We start from the raw sequence: 22,493 nt of genomic DNA on the forward strand, positions 1-22,493 counted from the left end.
AACCTGCAGATGTCTCAGGTATAATCACACACAGCTCTGCAATGAGATCAGGAGAGCAGAGATCAGCCATTACACATCACACTGCTAACTACCCCTTCATGATAAATTAGCTCTGGAGGCAGAGTTATCTTCCAGACAGTGTCATCCCCAGAGCCTGGAAAAGGTCATTTATATAAAGTGATAAAAGAAGATATCTCTGTAAGTATGAGCAAACATGCTCGGTGATATTCGGTTATCAATTGATGTGAGTATCATGGTGCTCGGATGTACTCGTTACTCAGGGAGTAATGGACGGTGCTCTATGTAAAAGTCAAATCCCTGCCCCATATTTTTGGCGCCTGTTACACAGCCAATAAGCATGAAGGGATTGCCTGTGCGTCACTGTAATGCAGTAACCATCTTGGTTGTGGAATTACTGTGATTGGCTGGCTGTGTGACATCATTAGGGGTTAGAAAAGAACAGGGGCAGCTCATGGCTGATTGCTTCTGTATCATACCATTCTAAAATGCTCTACTGTGGGTCAATTGACCAGTCAACAACCTGTGTTACTTTCCTTACTTTTTTCTACCAATATTACTGTATGAAGCTGATGTATGTGCAATCTGAGTGTGGCTGGATTAAAAAAAAATGAAGTTGTTGCATGAGGTATCAGGGTTTCCAGCTAAGAAGGCTTACCCCGCTTCCTTAGCCAGCGGGTCCTCATTGAAACTTCAATTCCAAGCTATAAGTGCTATGCCAGTCCCTTATACCTCATGCATGGCACATGGCTGACTGATTCTGTGACATTATAAAATGTTCTACTGTGGGTCAATTGATCAGTCAACAACCTGTGTTACTTTCCTTATTTTTTTCTACCAATAGGACTGTATGAAACTGATGTGTTTGCTATCTGAGTGTGGCTGTGGAAAAAAATTGGAGATGTTTCATGAGGTATCAGAGCTCCCAGCAAAGAAGGCTTATACTGTTCCCATAAACACCAGGTGTTCGTTAAAACTTCAATTCAAAACTGTAAATGCTGGCACAAACTCTGATACATCATGCATGGCCCATGGCTGAGTGCTGCTGTACTATTAGCAAATTTCTACCGTGGGTCAATTATTGTCACTTTTCATGGTGTCTGTCCCTAATTTGAGCTTTTTGGGAAGATTTTTGTCACCGCTTATATTGTTGTGTATACATTTGATATAACTTTCCACTGAATTTCATTGGGTTAGGGTACATTTGTCTAACTGCTAGGAGAACATGTTCGACTAACCAAACCTTGAAAGGTTTGTACATCTCTGTTCTCCAGGTCTTTCAGTTTTTGGGGCTGTTACTGGGCAACATCGAATTTCAGCTCCCTCCAAAGATTTTCTATTGGGTCCAGGTGTAGAGACTGGCTATGCACTCCAGGACCTTGAAATGCTTCTTACGGAGCTATTCCTTAGTTGTCCTGGCTGTGTGTCATTCTGGAAGACCCAGCCATGACCCATATTCAATGCTCTTACTGAGGGAAGGAGGTTGTTGTCCAAAATATCGCGATATATGACCTCATCCATCCTCTTTTCAATACAGTGAAGTCATCCTGTCCTCTCTTCATAAAAGCATCCTCAAAGAATGATGTTTCCCCCACCATGCTTCAGCGTTGGGATGGTGTACTTGGGGTTGTACTCTTCCTTTTTCCTCCAAACATGGCGAGTGAAGTTGATTGAGTGTGTAGACAGATGTACTTTATACAGGTTAATGTGTTCACTCAGGTGCAATTAATATAGGTAATGACTGCAGAATAGGAAGGCTTCTTAAAAAACTAACAGGTCTGTGAGAGCCGGAATTTTTGCTGGTTTGTAGGTGATCAAATACTTATTTCATGCAACTCTCAAAGTTGAAGTGTATGTACGATAAACATTACAGACCTCTCCATTCTTTGTAGGTGGGAAAACTTGCGCATTCTGCAGTGTATCAAATACTTACTTTCCTCACTGAAGGTCAAAAGTGGTGACAGATTCATTTTTAGGATACATTTATATTTCTATACAACGGCCCTAAATGTTTAAACGGTGAAAACTGAAGGACGTTCATAAAGTTAATAAGATGCATGTTGTCATCATTGACCTGTAAAACAACATCAAGGGCTGGATTTCTCATGAGATACATATATGACCTTATGGGAGGCCATGGTTCAGGAGTAGGCTTCAACTGTTTAATAAATTACTGATGTGCTAAAAAGAATTTACTGTACCTGAGAATCCATCATTACAAGTACACTTGTAACTTCCTATTGTGTTAGTGCAGGTTGCATAAGGTGAGCAGTTATTGGTGGTTTTACATTCATCAATATCCGCACAGTGGGTCCCATCACCTAATAAATATAAAATATAATAAAACTAATAAAGTATATAATAAATATGTATAGTTTTTTATGTCAGGAATTTTACATAGTAGTACACATAGTAGTATACATAATATGGTTGTATGAACAGTCATTGAAAAATCAACATATGGGAACATTTACCTGTGGTGCGAACAAATAAAATGAATCAATGCATTCTATTAGAGGTTGTCAATTTGGTGGATGACAAAAAATAATCTACAGAAAGTCTAAGGTCTCTTTAATTTTATATACAGCCATCATAGGGCTAACATATGCTTTCAATTTCATATGGCGTCATAGAAAAAATGCTTCTTCTCATAGGACACCAACAGAAGACAAACACGGCATCTACAGCAGCACAGCGATAATGGGGCTCCTTGTACAGGTCTCCACTGTGTTCATGAGTCATAAAACAAATGTCAGATTGCTTGAAACTATAAAAGGTCCCATAAGCTAAGTGATTCTTTCCACACGGCCAGGAATCATGCAGTAAACATGCAGTTGTACCACAAATTGCTGCGGATCTGCTATGCTATTTTCAGATGGGTGATGGCTTGTTCAGATACATAACATTGAAGCCAAGTCCATCTGTACGTGATCAGTAGCCATATACTATATAGAGGCCTATGGAGAATGCATTATACTGTACAGAGTCTGCCTATGGGGATGCTTTATACTATAGAGGCCTTTGGCGGTACATTATGCTATATAGAGTATGCCTATCAACAGTGCATTATACCATATAGAGTCTGCATATGGAGAGTGCATTATACTGTATGGAGGCCTATGGGAGTGCATTATACTATATAAAGTCGGACTATGGGTGTTCGTTATACTATAAAAGCCTATGGGGTGCATTATACTATATAGAGTCTGCCTATGGGGTGCATTATACTATATAGAGTCTGCCTATGGGGAGTGCATTATAATGTATTGAGGCCTATGGAGGTGTTTTATACTGTATGGAGGACTATGGAGAGTACATTATATTATATACGCCTATGGGGAGTGTATTATACTACATAGAGTTTGCCTACGGGGGTGCATTATATTATATAGAGTCAGCCTATGGGGAGTGCATTATACTGTAAAGGCCTATGGGGGTGCTTTATACTATATGGAGACTTATGGGCAGTGCATTACATTATATGGAGGCCTTTGGGGAGTGCATTTTATTATACAGAGGCCTATGAGGAGTTCACTATATTGTGTAAAGGACTTTCTAATGCATTATACTATATGGAACTATTTATGGGGCTATTATAAAGTGTGGAAATTACAGTCAGGGTCGATCATACAGTGTGGGAGATAATGTAGGGTCTTTGTACATTGTTGGAGCCATCAAACAGTTTGGGGGCTACTAAGGGGTCAGTATACTGGGAGGGGTATGTTTCCATGAGGGAGCCTCAAATTACATATAAGAGAGCATCATACTGTGTAAAGTGGAGTTTTGCATGTGGGGGAGACTCGGGACATTAAATATTAAGTAGCCACTTATTGTTATAGTGGAACTTAGGTTATTGTGATTGTCGAAAGGAACACACAGAGGGAATTATTACATTCTAGGGGGCAAAATGTGGGCATTGTTCTCTAGGACACTTGCACATGGCATTACTATATTCTACAGTTTTGTTTAACCATCTTGAGGGTACAAAGTAGGTGCAGTAATAGAGATACATATGGCCACAACTGCTCAGTATTGGGGTATCTGCAGGATGAGGAGTTTGTACAGGTTGCAGATGGATGGTGCTTGAAATGTGAACAAATGTGTCTTTGATGTAATCTCTACAGACAGGTCCTGGCTCCAGAAGTTGTCATGTCGGTCAGAGCCAGATGGAAAAGCATGGAAAAGTGAATGATTCCACCAGAAAGAACACCATCTGTAAGTCACTATCTGTAATTGGATTGTAATCTATTACATGCTCTACAGGACTGGTATCCGCCACTATATGGTCACCAGTGTTGGTTTTTGTATAGAGATTTATTTTTAGTAACAGCTCTGTCATCTGCTGAGGTTCTCCTACATCTACTATTAGGGTGTGCCACCATAGCTGTAATCAGAGTTACATGGTTAGGGGCCCACTCAGAAGTTTCGCACCCACTCAACCAAAACCCTAGCTACACCTCTGCTTACATGAAAACCATTGTTCCACTACAGATTTCTGGTCCAATCAGTGTAGTGTTAGTAATAATGTGGATGAACTTGTTCTAGATCGTTGTATTCTCAGGAATCGCTGTACGCTCACTACCAGAATGCAGGAGGCATCTATCTACTGCATGATTCTTTGCAGGTTCTCACACTGAAATTCAGAGTTATATGATATTTCTACTGTCATACTAATAAATTGTGGTCAATTTTTTTCTTTTACCTGAGAATCCATTCTTACAAGTACAGCTGTAATTCCCTATTGTGTTAGTGCAGGTTGCATTGGGTGAGCAGGAATTACTGGTCTCACATTCATTATCATCATCACAGTGGGTCCCGTTACCTGAGTAATATAAAATATTTAACAATTAATTTAGGACATAACATTACAGATTGATATTTTAAGGAAAATATACACACATTATCTAATCAGATAGTTGTGTATACTTTTCTGCCCAATGATGATGAAAGTATTCTCTCAGTGATAATTGTCTTCATTGAACAGAAAAGTATTCACATTGATTTTTCTGGCTAACACGGTACAACAATATAATTTATCATGGTTCAGCCTAATCAGATAGTGAAATACTGTATAGAAATAGGAGAGATAAATGAAACATCAGTTTGCCAGGCCTCCTAAATACATCCCTGACACGGTCTATGTGACATATATTACTAATATCTCTCAGCTGCCACACTGATCACCACTAACAGATGCCACCACTATCTTCCTAGTAGCGCTGCTGACAGAGGTATGGGTGATGTATTCTCTGATGAATTGTCTGTCTGTAGAAATCCACTTTTAAGGTTGAATCGACTCATTTCTTACACTAGATACATAATATCTATAATATAACGCTGGGAGCGTCACTCTGTCCTAAGCCTTTATAGACTGCGCAGGCGCAAGCGCCGGCGCAGTCTGGGCCTCACAGAGTGACGCTCCCGGGAGATCACGGTATGCGTTCACACTGAACGCACACCGCGATCTCCAACAGAGAAGCAGGGACCGCCAGGAGGGTGAGTATCGGCCATATTCACCTGTCCTGCATTCCACCGCTGAGCGCCGCCGTCTTCCCGGTCTTCGGCCTGTGACCTTCAGTTCAGAGGGCGCGATGACGCGCTTAATGCGCGCCGGCGCCGCCCTCTGACTGAACAGTCACAGCCAGGAGACCGGGAAGATGGCGGCGCCCAGCGGTGGAACGCAGGACAGGTGAACATAGTAAGTGCTGGGGGACCTGAGCTGGCGGCGATACCGGCACCTGACCCCCACAGCACGCCGGTGTCCCCGCCTGCACAGGCCCCCGGATGGGTGCAGCACATGACAGGATGGGGACGCAGGATGGGGACGCAGGATGGGTGCAGCACATGACAGGATGGGGGCGCAGGATGGGTGCAGCACATGACAGGATGGGGACACAGGATGGGTGCAGCACATGACAGGATGTGGACGCAGGATGGGTGCAGCACATGACAGGATGGGGACGCAGGATGGGGACGCAGGATTGGTGCAGCACATACCAGGATGGGGACGCAGGATGGGTGCAGCACATGACAGGATGGGGGCGCAGGATGGGTGCAGCACATGACAGGATGGGGACGCAGGATGGGTGCAGCAAATGACAGGATGGGGACGCAGGATGGGTGCAGCACATGACAGGATGGGGACGCAGGATGGGGACACAGGATGGGTGCAGCACATACCAGGATGGGGACGCAGGATGGGTGCAGCACATGACAGGATGGGGGCGCAGGATGGGTGCAGCACATGACAAGATGGGGACGCAGGATGGGTGCAGCACAGGGCAGGATTGGGACGCAGGATGGGTGCAGCACATGACAGGATGGGGACGCAGGATGGAGCAGCACATGACAGGATGGGGACGCAGGATGGGTGCAGCACATGACAGGATGGGGATGCAGGATGGGTGCAGCACATGACAGGATGGGGACGCAGGATGGAGCAGCACATGACAGAATGGAGACCATATACCAATATAAATGCTCGCCACCCGGGTGTAGAACGGGTTCAATAGCTAGTAGATTATATAATCTCGAATGTAGATTTAAAAACTTCCACCTTTGAGCCCATCAATGTAAGTTAGTGTTCAGGTCTATTAAAGTACATACATTTTTGAAATATAACAAGATATACATGTACAGAAAAGATTACTGGAGATGTCAAAGTAAAAAGCTGCCCAGTGACAGAAATACTGCCAATATAGTGTGCAAACAGCATCTTCCCAGCAGATGAGGACTTGAACTATAGTGCCACCTATATGTATGCACACATGGATTTTTCCTCTCTGAACCCTGTTCACACAGGTTATATACAGATGATCAGGTTTTTAAATACATCAGATAGGGATTGCATACATTAGTTAGGACTGCTCTGATAAGGGTATACCGTGAAGATTGGTAGAGCAGCTTAGTATACATTTTTTGCAAAAAACGTATCAACCAAATACCCTGTTTTTTACATCTTTTACTAGCACTTGCGGATTACTGCAACATTTTTTCAAACTGAGTGTTTTTGGTTTTACTATTCTCTTTTGTGTCTTCAGGTTTCTTGGTGGTGTGTGAACATGATCATACAGACTTGTTCACTGTGCAAGTAGCCCATGTGTTCCTGTTTCCATAATTGTTCTCTTGTGTCTACAAGACTGGGGAGTTCCACCACTCTTCTTGGGCTATCTGCACAAAAGCTGTTCTACCCTGTATGCACACATGGATTTTTCCTCTCTGAACCCTGTTCACACAGGTTATATACAGATGATCAGGTTTTTAAATACATCAGATAGGGATTGCATACATTAGTTAGGACTGCTCTGATAAGGGTATACCGTGAAGATTGGTAGAGCAGCTTAGTATACATTTTTTGCAAAAAACGTATCAACCAAATACCCTGTTTTTTACATCTTTTACTAGCACTTGCGGATTACTGCAACATTTTTTCAAACTGAGTGTTTTTGGTTTTACTATTCTCTTTTGTGTCTTCAGGTTTCTTGGTGGTGTGTGAACATGATCATACAGACTTGTTCACTGTGCAAGTAGCCCATGTGTTCCTGTTTCCATAATTGTTCTCTTGTGTCTACAAGACTGGGGAGTTCCACCACTCCTCTTGGGCTATCTGCACAAAAGCTGTTCTACCCTGTATGCACACATGGATTTTTCCTCTCTGAACCCTGTTCACACAGGTTATATACAGATGATCAGGTTTTTAAATACATCAGATAGGGATTGCATACATTAGTTAGGACTGCTCTGATAAGGGTATACCGTGAAGATTGGTAGAGCAGCTTAGTATACATTTTTTGCAAAAAACGTATCAACCAAATACCGTTTTTTACATCTTTTACTAGCACTTGCGGATTACTGCAACATTTTTTCAAACTGAGTGTTTTTGGTTTTACTATTCTCTTTTGTGTCTTCAGGTTTCTTGGTGGTGTGTGAACATGATCATACAGACTTGTTCACTGTGCAAGTAGCCCATGTGTTCCTGTTTCCATAATTGTTCTCTTGTGTCTACAAGACTGGGGAGTTCCACCACTCCTCTTGGGCTATCTGCACAAAAGCTGTTCTACCCTGTATGCACACATGGATTTTTCCTCTCTGAACCCTGTTCACACAGGTTATATACAGATGATCAGGTTTTTAAATACATCAGATAGGGATTGCATACATTAGTTAGGACTGCTCTGATAAGGGTATACCGTGAAGATTGGTAGAGCAGCTTAGTATACATTTTTTGCAAAAAACGTATCAACCAAATACCCTGTTTTTTACATCTTTTACTAGCACTTGCGGATTACTGCAACATTTTTTCAAACTGAGTGTTTTTGGTTTTACTATTCTCTTTTGTGTCTTCAGGTTTCTTGGTGGTGTGTGAACATGATCATACAGACTTGTTCACTGTGCAAGTAGCCCATGTGTTCCTGTTTCCATAATTGTTCTCTTGTGTCTACAAGACTGGGGCGTTCCACCACTCCTCTTGGGCTATCTGCACAAAAGCTGTTCTACCCTGTATGCACACATGGATTTTTCCTCTCTGAACCCTGTTCACACAGGTTATATACAGATGATCAGGTTTTTAAATACATCAGATAAGGATTGCATACATTAGTTAGGACTGCTCTGATAAGGGTATACCGTGAAGATTGGTAGAGCAGCTTAGTATACATTTTTTGCAAAAAACGTATCAACCAAATACCCTGTTTTTTACATCTTTTACTAGCACTTGCGGATTACTGCAACATTTTTTCAAACTGAGTGTTTTTGGTTTTACTATTCTCTTTTGTGTCTTCAGGTTTCTTGGTGGTGTGTGAACATGATCATACAGACTTGTTCACTGTGCAAGTAGCCCATGTGTTCCTGTTTCCATAATTGTTCTCTTGTGTCTACAAGACTGGGGAGTTCCACCACTCCTCTTGGGCTATCTGCACAAAAGCTGTTCTACCCTGTATGCACACATGGATTTTTCCTCTCTGAACCCTGTTCACACAGGTTATATACAGATGATCAGGTTTTTAAATACATCAGATAGGGATTGCATACATTAGTTAGGACTGCTCTGATAAGGGTATACCGTGAAGATTGGTAGAGCAGCTTAGTATACATTTTTTGCAAAAAACGTATCAACCAAATACCCTGTTTTTTACATCTTTTACTAGCACTTGCGGATTACTGCAACATTTTTTCAAACTGAGTGTTTTTGGTTTTACTATTCTCTTTTGTGTCTTCACATTAAATATTAAGTAGCCACTTATTGTTATAGTGGAACTTAGGTTATTGTGATTGTCAAAAGGAACACACAGAGGGAATTATTACATTCTAGGGGGCAAAATGTGGGCATTGTTCTCTAGGACACTTGCACATGGCATTACTATATTCTACAGTTTTGTTTAACCATCTTGAGGGTACAAAGTAGGTGCAGTAATAGAGATACATATGGCCACAACTGCTCAGTATTGGGGTATCTGCAGGATGAGGAGTTTGTACAGGTTGCAGATGGATGGTGCTTGAAATGTGAACAAATGTGTCTTTGATGTAATCTCTACAGACAGGTCCTGGCTCCAGAAGTTGTCATGTCGGTCAGAGCCAGATGGAAAAGCATGGAAAAGTGAATGATTCCACCAGAAAGAACACCATCTGTAAGTCACTATCTGTAATTGGATTGTAATCTATTACATGCTCTGCTGGACTGGTATCCGCCACTATATGGTCACCAGTGTTGGTTTTTGTATAGAGATTTATTTTTAGTAACAGCTCTGTCATCTGCTGAGGTTCTCCTACATCTACTATTAGGGTGTGCCACCATAGCTGTAATCAGAGTTACATGGTTAGGGGCCCACTCAGAAGTTTCGCACCCACTCAACCAAAACCCTAGCTACACCTCTGCTTACATGAAAACCATTGTTCCACTACAGATTTCTGGTCCAATCAGTGTAGTGTTAGTAATAATGTGGATGAACTTGTTCTAGATCGTGGTATTCTCAGGAATCGCTGTACGCTCACTACCAGAATGCAGGAGGCATCTATCTACTGTATGATTCTTTGCAGGTTCTCACACTGAAATTCAGAGTTATATGGTATTTCTACTATCATACTAATAAATTGTGGTCAATTCTTTTCTTTTACCTGAGAATCCATTCTTACAAGTACAGCTGTAATTTCCTATTGTGTTAGTGCAGGTTGCATTGGGTGAGCAGGAATTACTGGTCTCACATTCATTATCATCATCACAGTGGGTCCCGTTACCTGAGTAATATAAAATATTTAACAATTAATTTAGGACATAACATTACAGATTGATATTTTAAGGAAAATATACACACATTATCTAATCAGATAGTTGTGTATACTTTTCTGCCCAATGATGATGAAAGTATTCTCTCAGTGATAATTGTCTTCATTGAACAGAAAAGTATTCACATTGATTTTTCTGGCTAACACGGTACAACAATATAATTTATCATGGTTCAGCCTAATCAGATAGTGAAATACTGTATAGAAATAGGAGAGATAAATGAAACATCAGTTTGCCAGGCCTCCTAAATACATCCCTGACACGGTCTATGTGACATATATTACTAATATCTCTCAGCTGCCACACTGATCACCACTAACAGATGCCACCACTATCTTCCTAGTAGCGCTGCTGACAGAGGTATGGGTGATGTATTCTCTGATGAATTGTCTGTCTGTAGAAATCCACTTTTAAGGTTGAATCGACTCATTTCTTACACTAGATACATAATATCTATAATATAACGCTGGGAGCGTCACTCTGTCCTAAGCCTTTATAGACTGCGCAGGCGCAAGCGCCGGCGCAGTCTGGGCCTCACAGAGTGACGCTCCCGGGAGATCACGGTATGCGTTCACACTGAACGCACACCGCGATCTCCAACAGAGAAGCAGGGACCGCCAGGAGGGTGAGTATCGGCCATATTCACCTGTCCTGCATTCCACCGCTGAGCGCCGCCGTCTTCCCGGTCTTCGGCCTGTGACCTTCAGTTCAGAGGGCGCGATGACGCGCTTAATGCGCGCCGGCGCCGCCCTCTGACTGAACAGTCACAGCCAGGAGACCGGGAAGATGGCGGCGCCCAGCGGTGGAATGCAGGACAGGTGAACATAGTAAGTGCTGGGGGACCTGAGCTGGCGGCGATACCGGCACCTGACCCCCACAGCGCGCCGGTGTCCCCGCCTGCACAGGCCCCCGGATGGGTGCAGCACATGACAGGATGGGGACGCAGGATGGGGACGCAGGATGGGTGCAGCACATGACAGGATGGGGGCGCAGGATGGGTGCAGCACATGACAGGATGGGGACACAGGATGGGTGCAGCACATGACAGGATGTGGACGCAGGATGGGTGCAGCACATGACAGGATGGGGACGCAGGATGGGGACGCAGGATTGGTGCAGCACATACCAGGATGGGGACGCAGGATGGGTGCAGCACATGACAGGATGGGGGCGCAGGATGGGTGCAGCACATACCAGGATGGGGACGCAGGATGGGTGCAGCACATGACAGGATGGGGACTCAGGATGGGGATGCAGGATGGGTGCAGCACATACCAGGATGGGGACGCAGGATGGGTGCAGCACATGACAGGATGGGGGCGCAGGATGGGTGCAGCACATGACAGGATGGGGACGCAGGATGGGTGCAGCAAATGACAGGATGGGGACGCAGGATGGGTGCAGCACATGACAGGATGGGGACGCAGGATGGGGACACAGGATGGGTGCAGCACATACCAGGATGGGGACGCAGGATGGGTGCAGCACATGACAGGATGGGGGCGCAGGATGGGTGCAGCACATGACAGGATGGGGACGCAGGATGGGTGCAGCACATGACAGGATTGGGACGCAGGATGGGTGCAGCACATGACAGGATGGGGACGCAGGATGGAGCAGCACATGACAGGATGGGGACGCAGGATGGGTGCAGCACATGACAGGATGGGGATGCGGGATGGGTGCAGCACATGACAGGATGGGGACGCAGGATGGAGCAGCACATGACAGAATGGAGACCATATACCAATATAAATGCTCGCCACCCGGGTGTAGAACGGGTTCAATAGCTAGTAGATTATATAATCTCGAATGTAGATTTAAAAACTTCCACCTTTGAGCCCATCAATGTAAGTTAGTGTTCAGGTCTATTAAAGTACATACATTTTTGAAATATAACAAGATATACATGTACAGAAAAGATTACTGGAGATGTCAAAGTAAAAAGCTGCCCAGTGACAGAAATACTGCCAATATAGTGTGCAAACAGCATCTTCCCAGCAGATGAGGACTTGAACTATAGTGCCACCTATTGTGGGGAGCAATACTAATCATTAATACTGACCCTTTAATTAGCCTTTTTTATGACTTAGCATGGAAAGCCAAACAAACACTCTATTTGAAAACACATGTTTAGAGTGACTGGTTTGGCTTATTATTCTAAGTAATGTGGTAAGGCTCATGAAAGGTCAACATTGACTTTTAGGATTGCTATCCTTGCAATCGATGGAACTAGAGTTCAAAGTCCAGAGTCCTCACTGAAGAGACTTTTTACATACATAAACTCCCATAAGAGCATTGCATTTTCTATAAGTTTCTTTACGTCGCCTTGCCATGCTCCACATGGAGAAATGTCCCCTTAGGCCCTCTGTAAGGGCCCTACCAGCTAGCCAAGTCAAACTTCCTGCTTTGCGCTTATGAAGGTTAAGCATCCTTAAACATGTGTCATACAATGTGGTTTTCTGGATTTTTATTTTTAGATTCTGTCTCTCACAGCTGAAGTGTACTTACAATAAAAATTACAGACCTCTCCATTCTTGCGAATCTCCAAACTTGCAAAATCGTCAGTGTATCAAATACTTATTTTCCCCTCTATATATACTCATCTTCTAACCCAGAACTTCATCCTTGATACTCCCTGCAGGTATGTTATTTCTGCTGGCTGCATACGTCAACATCTGCCAATCACTTTCCTCAACAAAATATAGCCCAGGACCGCTGAGGCAATTAATTTACTGCAGATGTACATTGACTGCAAGTAAATTGACTGCAATATCTGCAGCCAATCTAAGCAGTAAACCAACAGGGAGCATGGAGACAAAAGCGTAAACAACCACTGTCTGTGCTATCATGAAAAACAAACAAAAGGAGTTAATAATAATAATAATATTAATAATAATCTTTATTTTTATATAGCGCTAACATATTCCGCAGCGCTTTACAGTTTGCACACATTATCATCGCTGTCCCCATTGGGGCTCACAATCTAAATTCCCTATCAGTATGTCTATATAATGATTAAAGGGAACCTGTCACCAGGTTCCATGAGGGAGCCTCAAATTACATATAAGAGAGCATCATACTGTGTAAAGTGGAATTTTGCATGTGGGGGAGACTCGGGACATTAAATATTAAGTAGCCACTTATTGTTATAGTGGAACTTAGGTTATTGTGATTGTCGAAAGGAACACACAGAGGGAATTATTACATTCTAGGGGACAAAATGTGGGCATTGTTCTCTAGGACACTTGCACATGGCATTACTATATTCTACAGTTTTGTTTAACCATCTTGAGGGTACAAAGTAGGTGCAGTAATAGAGATACATATGGCCACAACTGCTCAGTATTGGGGTATCTGCAGGATGAGGAGTTTGTACAGGTTGCAGATGGATGGTGCTTGAAATGTGAACAAATGTGTCTTTGATGTAATCTCTACAGACAGGTCCTGGCTCCAGAAGTTGTCATGTCGGTCAGAGCCAGATGGAAAAGCATGGAAAAGTGAATGATTCCACCAGAAAGAACACCATCTGTAAGTCACTATCTGTAATTGGATTGTAATCTATTACATGCTCTGCAGGACTGGTATCCGCCACTATATGGTCACCAGTGTTGGTTTTTGTATAGAGATTTATTTTTAGTAACAGCTCTGTCATCTGATGAGGTTCTCCTACATCTACTATTAGGGTGTGCCACCATATCTGTGATCAGAGTTACATGGTTAGGGGCCCACTCAGAAGTTTCGCACCCACTCAACCAAAACCCTAGCTACACCTCTGCTTACATGAAAACCATTGTTACACTACAGATTTCTGGTCCAATCAGTGTAGTGTTAGTAATAATGTGGATGAACTAGAAAGGCCGTACTGGGGGCCCACGGCACGTAAAGGGAGGCCGCCATGACGGGGTTACGTGGGACCTGGGGAGCTGGAGCAGTTAGAAGGGATACGGTGGTAAGGGGTTAACTGGGAACTTGAGGGGTGGCTTTAGGGGCATTTTTTGAAAATAAGGGGTGGAACTAGGGGACTGTGGGGAGGGGGCACATAAAAAGGGGCACGCTCCTCACGCAGGCATCCATTTTAGGTGCCTGCGTGACAAGTGAGGAATCTCTGTCACACTTACCAGAATGGACGTTGAAGCGATCCTCCAGCGTCTCCGGACGGCAGCCAGCTCCCAGGGGACAGATTGGCTGAATGCATCCATTAACAGCCTTCTCCAGGGGACATCGGGAGCACCATCGCAGGCACCGCAGGACGGGCGCCGGCCGCGGAGGACTAGGCCTCCGGCGCGCCTAAGCCCGGACATCATCCCCAGGGCCCGGCGCCGAAATAGGAGCCCCTCTGCGGACCCTCCGGTAAGCAGCGCTGTTCCCTCCACCTCACAGCGCGGCGCCGGGAGGAATCCTCCAGTGCGGCGGGGCCTACAACGGGGGGTGGATCCTTCCTCCCCTCCTTCAGTGTCCGGGCGACGTGGGGCGGCAGGAGCAGGAGCCGGTACGGCGGCCGCCAGCATGCCCGCTGGCGCCGCTCAGCGTGGGAGGCAGCGACAGCCGAGGAGACAGGGGTCAGGTGCGGTGGCCCCTCAGCGCCGAGGATTATGCGGGCGGCAGTCGGCTGGCCCTGGCATCAGCGTGCGGCCTTCTGCAGTGCACAGCTCTGGAGTCTTCAACGCAGCAGCGCCCTCTGCTGGTGGTGGCCTGGATATTGCAAGTTCTGCGCCCTCTGCTGGTGTTGGCCGGGATTTTCCTGCAGCTGCGCCCTCTGCTGGTGATGGCCGGGATTTTCCTGGATCTGCGCCCTCTGCTGGTGATGGCCGGAACTTTCCTGGATCTGCGTCCTCTGCTGGTGGTGGCGGAAATTTTCCGGATTCCGGCAGGCGACATTCCGTCGCTTTGGTACGCAGTGCCGGGGACGTATCCGTGGCAAGGAGCCGCACATCTTCCATCGGGCGGCAGGATGCTGGCTCGGCCTTTTCCCTTTCCGCAGCACCAGGGCAGTCGACGGCATCACCGAGTCGCCAGGACACGGATACGGCCGCCAGGAGTTCGGCGGGCAACATCGCGGATCAAGCCGGTCGGGATGCAGGACACCTTCGGCTGGGAGCTGGATCTTCGGCTGCTGGGCTCACAGCACCCAGGCAGCTAGGTGAGAACATTTTCCCTATCTTTAATTTGCCAGGCATAGTTTCCCCTGAAGCTAGGAATAGTGACATTACTTCGGGAGTTGCTAGCGGGGGTATGGGTTTAATCCTTAGAGGTTTAGGGGAGCTAGCGGGCTTGTGGGGGTCCGGTCTTAGCAGGGGGTCTTTGCCGTCAGCTGCTTGGTTGGGAAATACGGGGTCGTTTGAGGGGTCTAGACAGTTGTCTGAAGTTACGGGTACATCCAGCAGTGCGGGTCCTGCGGCAGACACGGGGAGCTCATCAAGGGAGAAGGACGGAACAGCACCAGGGCCTGGGTCAGGAATTGATGCACCAGGTGAGGGAGCTTTGCAGGATAAGGAAAAGGAGGATGTACCGCAACTAGACGATGCGGCTAGGGGGGAGGTCTATGTCTGCTTCGAGGGCCCGTTAGGGGCACATTTAAAACAAGAGGTTAGGGAAAAAATCTGGAAAGGGGAGTACATAGAAATATTTTCTCTTTTACCCCTAGAGAGATTTAATTTGGATAGACCTAGAAGGGAGGACTCTAAAAAAGAAGATGAGGAGAAACGGAGATATAGGCTGATTCCCAGATCATTTTCAAATTGGCTGCAAGCTTTCGCTATTATGGCTAGCGTAATCGGGGAGAAGGCCCCGGAAAATTGCTCGGCATTATTTTGTTACTTAGATGCCATAGGGGAGGCTTACAGGACCTATGGGGGACAGGGTTGGTTACGCTATGACGAACAGTTTCGTCAGCGTAAGGCTTTTAGGCCAAGTATCAGGTGGGATCACAAGGACATAGCGTTGTGGATGAGAGTTATGGTTCCGTCCCGTTTAGGTCAGACTAGCCAGCCTTTTCACGGGGGCGCCGGGAGTTCAGGGCAGTCAGGACACTCGGCGGCTTTGCAGAAGGGACTGTGTTTCGCCTTCAATGATGGCATATGCAGATTCGGGAGCAAGTGTAAATATAGGCACGAGTGTTCAACCTGCGGGGGGGTGCATAGCGCTTCAAAATGTTTCAGGGGTAACAGGCAAAAAGTTGGAGATTCAGCTGACAAAAGGGGTGACTCCGGTGCAGTGGGTCGTGATGGAGGCCTTTCTAAGTAGATACCCTGATAGGTCAGCTGCAGTTTTATTGCGCGACGGTTTTAAGGAGGGTTTCAAAATCCCTTATGTTGAGCAGGATGTTAGTTTAAAAAGAAAAAATTTGAAATCGGCGTTACAATTCCCGGAGGTCGTGTCGGAGAAGTTGAATAAGGAAGTTGCTCTGGGAAGAATGGCAGGCCCGTTTGTCGCCCCTCCGATTGCAAATCTGAGGGTGTCACCTCTTGGCGTGGTCCCTAAGAAAGAACCTAATAAATTTAGGTTAATCCATCACCTGTCATTTCCGAAGGGATCTTCGGTTAATGATGGTATTGATCCCGAGTTGAGTTCGGTGTCGTACTTATCATTCGATTCAGCGATGGAGTGGGTTAGAGCATGTGGAAAGGGGGCTAAGCTGGCTAAGACCGACATCGAAGCGGCCTTTCATTTGTTGCCAGTTCATCCTGACAGTTTGCATTTATTGGGTTGTTTTTGGGATGGCGGCTTCTTTGTTGATCGTTGTCTTCCCATGGGTTGCTCGATTTCATGTGCTTACTTTGAGGCCTTCAGCACGTTCCTAGAATGGGTGGTGAAAGATGTGTCTGGGATACGCTCATGTTCGCACTATCTGGATGACTTTCTGTTTATAGGGCCAGCGGAATCAGCAGATTGTTCGATTTTGTTGCATACAATGGAGAGTGTGACAAAAAACTTCGGGGTGCCTTTGGCGGAGGATAAAACAGTTGGTCCGGTGACAGTGTTGAGCTTCCTAGGCATTGAAATCGACACGGTAGCAATGGAATGTAGGCTACCTGCAGACAAGGTTACCGCGTTGCACCAAGATGTGGTTAATACGATTGGTTTGAAGAAGATAAATTTGCGCAGTTTGCAATCGTTGTTAGGGAAACTGAACTTTGCATGTAGGATCATGCCGATGGGTCGAGCGTTCTGCCGCCGCCTATCCTTGGCAACAGTAGGGGTAAAGTCCCCTTTGCATTTCATCAGGATAAAGAAAGAGTTTCGGGACGATTTGAAGATGTGGGCGGATTTTCTGGACGAGTACAATGGCAGATCTCTGTGGATTCAGCCGGTGGCAGATGCTACCTCCTTGGGCATTTTGGTGCATGTCGTTGAAATGAGTGGCTTTGGTCTTTTCTTTCATGGTAGCTGGTCAGCAGCGGCTTGGCCGGAAGAATGGAAAGAGGAGGGGTTAACAAACAACCGGCTACTGTTGCATTTGTTCCACAGGGTAGTTGCGTTGGCCCTGTGGGGTGACAAATTGAGGAATTTGAAGATTTCTTTTCATTGTGAGCATGTTGGAACGGTGACGGCGGTAAACTCGTTGTCAGCGGCTACGCCTGCAGTAGTGAAGGTCTTGCAGCACTTGGTTTTCCTGGGTCTTAAGTTTAACTTATGGATTGTATCTGAAGTTAGCTTGTCAGCGCCTGATCCAATAGTTGTTGCTCTTTCTCAATTTCAGTGGCAGCTTTTCCGGGATTTGGCACCACAGGCGGAGAGCGCGGGCCGGGATTGTCCAGTGGAGTTGTGGAACCTGCCGCGAGGGCCGTAACAGAGTTATTTACCAAATCGCTCGCGGATTCATCTTGGTCTCATTATAATCAGGCTTGGAGCTTGTGGGAATCCTGGATGTCAAGTATGGACCAGGATATGGAGGAGGAGTATGGTTTGTTGTTGTTCTTAGGTCATCATTGGGAGGCAGGTTGGTCTGTGACACGTTTGAATAAGTTTCTGGCGGGGCTAGCCTTCAACCTTAAATGGAGGGGGGGTAAGGATATAACGAAATCCTTCTTGGTTCGGCAAGTTGTTCGGGGTTGGAAGAAAGGCTGGAAGGCTTCGGACGGTCGCCGACCCGTATCTTATGAGGTGCTCTCAGCCATTGAGCGGAAGTTGCAAGAGGTGTGTTTTTCCGAATGGGAAGTGGTTCTGTTCTGTGCAGCCTTTTCTTTGGCCTTCTTTGGGGCATTTCGGTTAGGTGAGTTGGTTAGCCCGTTAGTAAAAAAGGTATTTTGTTAAGAGAAAACGTGGATGTCGAAGGGAATAAGGTGGTAGTGTTTATTAAGGCTTCCAAAACGGACGTGTATGGGAAAGGGTGCAAAGTGGTGTTGTTCAATGTTGAAGGATCCCCGGTGTGCCCGGTGGCATCCGTGAAGAAGTACATGGCAAAGGGCGGGGTGTTAGACGAGCCATTCTTGGTGCACGAAAATGGGTCTTTCTTGTCCCGTTTTCAGTTTATTTCTGTTTTTAGGAAATGTTTGGCGGCAGCGGGCTTACCTGCAACACAATATAGTGGTCACTCCTTCAGGATCGGGGCAGCGACTGAGGCCGCTAGGTGGGGCCTTGGTGAGGATGTGGTTCGGAGAATTGGGAGGTGGGAATCTTCAAGATTCCAGTTGTATGTTCGCCCAAACCTATTGTGAGTTAGAAGCTGTGTTAAGTTAATTGTTTGTTGCCTTTCTTTCTGTGTTGCAGGGCCTGATCCGATGCTCGTCTGGATCATGGGGCATTCGTATGTTGTATGGGCTGCGTTGCGTGCTGCGGTTCGTGCGGACGGTCGTCAGTTGGGTCTTTCTCGAGAGACAGTGACTTTACGATGGATCGGTAAAAGGGGGATGGTGTGGAAGGAATGGTTACCTGAATTTCATCGTTTTGTTAGACTGGATAGAGTGCCGGAGATCGTGGTGATACATTTAGGGGGGAATGATTTGGCTAAACGGTCTTGTAGGGAGCTGATTAAGGATATCAAATTCGATATCCTGAGGTTCTGGGTCATGTTTCCAAAAGTGTTGTTGGTGTGGTCCGACATCATTCCCCGTAAAAGATGGAGAGGTGCTAGATCACACGAGGGGGTGAACAGGGCCCGGATTAAAATAAACAGGGCCATATCTCGGTTTATGGTGAGGAATGGCGCGTTGGCCGTGAGACATGTGGACTTGGAATCGGGTCAAGGAGCTTACTGGAGAGCTGATGGCGTGCACCTGAACGCGGTGGGTAATGATATGTGGTGTTTGGCTATCCGTAGTGGCATTGAATTAAGCTTGAAGGTGTGGAGGGACATGAATGGCTAAGGTGTCAGGCCATTCGTGTTCGTGGCGGGGGTGGAGGTCCTCGAAGTCGGTGGAAATGGTAAATCGTGGTTCAATGGGGTGGGGATCTTGAGAGGTCCTGGACACCCCATGAGAGAATTTAACAAGGCGCGGTACGGTTATTCCGCGTGAGGTGGATTTATGGACCCCTGGCATGGGGGTGGGTTCGGTGGACCAGGATTGGTTGTTATCTATCCTTGAGCTGGTGCTTTACGGCTGGGGGTAAGACTCATCCTGGGCTGAACATTGTGGAGTTTTTGGGATACTGAGTTTTTTATAACTTTGGGACTTCGAGGACCGCCCCTCCTATTCTGGGTTGTCATAAAAGTTCTGTTATCTTTTATTTAATAAAATGGCTGCTGTGGCCAATTAAATCCAACATATGTCTCCGTCTGCTGTTTTGAGTACGTTAGAAGTTTATTCTTTAGATTGTTAAGAGATCTGTTTAAGGGGGTTGGGGTAATTTTTTCCAGGTCACGGAACTCACGTATACCCTATGTCAAGAAAGGCCGTACTGGGGGCCCACGGCACGTAAAGGGAGGCCGCCATGACGGGGTTACGTGGGACCTGGGGAGCTGGAGCAGTTAGAAGGGATACGGTGGTAAGGGGTTAACTGGGAACTTGAGGGGTGGCTTTAGGGGCATTTTTTGAAAATAAGGGGTGGAACTAGGGGACTGTGGGGAGGGGGCACATAAAAAGGGGCACGCTCCTCACGCAGGCATCCATTTTAGGTGCCTGCGTGACAAGTGAGGAATCTCCCGCCCACCCTCCCTTTTTTGGTTAGGGTAATGGGGGGGGTGAAGTCGGCATATGTGGGCTTTTGGAGTATTGTTTTAAGAGGCGTCTAAATGTATTTATTTTGTTATGTGAATGCTGTCAGGGTATTGTCACGGCAGTTGGCGGGGGTGGAGGTCCTCGAAGTCGGTGGAAATGGTAAATCGTGGTTCAATGGGGTGGGGATCTTGAGAGGTCCTGGACACCCCATGAGAGAATTTAACAAGGCGCGGTACGGTTATTCCGCGTGAGGTGGATTTATGGACCCCTGGCATGGGGGTGGGTTCGGTGGACCAGGATTGGTTGTTATCTATCCCTGAGCTGGTGCTTTACGGCTGGGGGTAAGACTCATCCTGGGCTGAACATTGTGGAGTTTTTGGGATACTGAGTTTTTTATAACTTTGGGACTTCGAGGACCGCCCCTCCTATTCTGGGTTGTCATAAAAGTTCTGTTATCTTTTATTTAATAAAATGGCTGCTGTGGCCAATTAAATCCAACATATGTCTCCGTCTGCTGTTTTGAGTACGTTAGAAGTTTATTCTTTAGATTGTTAAGAGATCTGTTTAAGGGGGTTGGGGTAATTTTTTCCAGGTCACGGAACTCACGTATACCCTATGTTATGTTCTAGATCGTTGTATTCTCAGGAATCGCTGTACGCTCACTACCAGAATGCAGGAGGCATCTATCTACTGTATGATTCTTTGCAGGTTCTCACACTGAAATTCTGAGATATATGGTATTTCTACTATCATACTAATAAATTGTGGTCAATTCTTTTCTTTTACCTGAGAATCCATTCTTACAAGTACAGCTGTAATTTCCTATTGTGTTAGTGCAGGTTGCATTGGGTGAGCAGGAATTACTGGTCTCACATTCATTATCATCATCACAGTGGGTCCCGTTACCTGAGTAATATAAAATATTTAACAATTAATTTAGGACATAACATTACAGATTGATATTTTAAGGAAAATATACACACATTATCTAATCAGATAGTTGTGTATACTTTTCTGCCCAATGATGATGAAAGTATTCTCTCAGTGATAATTGTCTTCATTGAACAGAAAAGTATTCACATTGATTTTTCTGGCTAACACGGTACAACAATATAATTTATCATGGTTCAGCCTAATCAGATAGTGAAATACTGTATAGAAATAGGAGAGATAAATGAAACATCAGTTTGCCAGGCCTCCTAAATACATCCCTGACACGGTCTGTGTGACATATATTACTAATATCTCTCAGCTGCCACACTGATCACCACTAACAGATGCCACCACTATCTTCCTAGTAGCGCTGCTGACAGAGGTATGGGTGATGTATTCTCTGATGAATTGTCTGTCTGTAGAAATCCACTTTTAAGGTTGAATCGACTCATTTCTTACACTAGATACATAATATCTATAATATAACGCTGGGAGCGTCACTCTGTCCTAAGCCTTTATAGACTGCGCAGGCGCAAGCGCCGGCGCAGTCTGGGCCTCACAGAGTGACGCTCCCGGGAGATCACGGTATGCGTTCACACTGAACGCACACCGCGATCTCCAACAGAGAAGCAGGGACCGCCAGGAGGGTGAGTATCGGCCATATTCACCTGTCCTGCATTCCACCGCTGAGCGCCGCCGTCTTCCCGGTCTTCGGCCTGTGACCTTCAGTTCAGAGGGCGCGATGACGCGCTTAATGCGCGCCGGCGCCGCCTTCTGACTGAACAGTCACAGCCAGGAGACTGGGAAGATGGCGGCGCCCAGCGGTGGAATGCAGGACAGGTGAACATAGTAAGTGCTGGGGGACCTGAGCTGGCGGCGATACCGGCACCTGACCCCCACAGCGCGCCGGTGTCCCCGCCTGCACAGGCCCCCGGATGGGTGCAGCACATGACAGGATGGGGACGCAGGATGGGTGCAGCACATGACAGGATGGGGGCGCAGGATGGGTGCAGCACATGACAGGATGGGGACACAGGATGGGTGCAGCACATGACAGGATGGGGACGCAGGATGGGTGCAGCACATGACAGGATGGGGACGCAGGATGGGTGCAGCACATGACAGGATGGGGACGCAGGATGGGGACGCAGGATGGGTGC

At 46.1% G+C, this 22,493-nt stretch overlaps 1 protein-coding gene across 1 annotated transcript in view; it reads right to left on the reverse strand.

The window, feature by feature from the left end:
• Positions 1-22,493, reverse strand: part of LOC138638068 (mucin-4-like) — a 305,885-nt gene that overhangs the window by 94,282 nt on the left and 189,110 nt on the right. Inside the window, exons 16-19 of the mRNA XM_069727051.1 lie at positions 21,187-21,306; positions 10,132-10,251; positions 4,721-4,840; positions 2,220-2,339 (exon numbers count right to left, since the gene is read on the reverse strand). Of these exons, the coding sequence (XP_069583152.1) occupies positions 2,220-2,339; positions 4,721-4,840; positions 10,132-10,251; positions 21,187-21,306 (480 nt within the window). The remainder of the gene's footprint in view (positions 1-2,219; positions 2,340-4,720; positions 4,841-10,131; positions 10,252-21,186; positions 21,307-22,493) is intronic.

This window comes from Ranitomeya imitator, chromosome 5, assembly GCF_032444005.1.
Source record: "Ranitomeya imitator isolate aRanImi1 chromosome 5, aRanImi1.pri, whole genome shotgun sequence".
Lineage (NCBI taxonomy): Eukaryota > Metazoa > Chordata > Amphibia > Anura > Dendrobatidae > Ranitomeya > Ranitomeya imitator.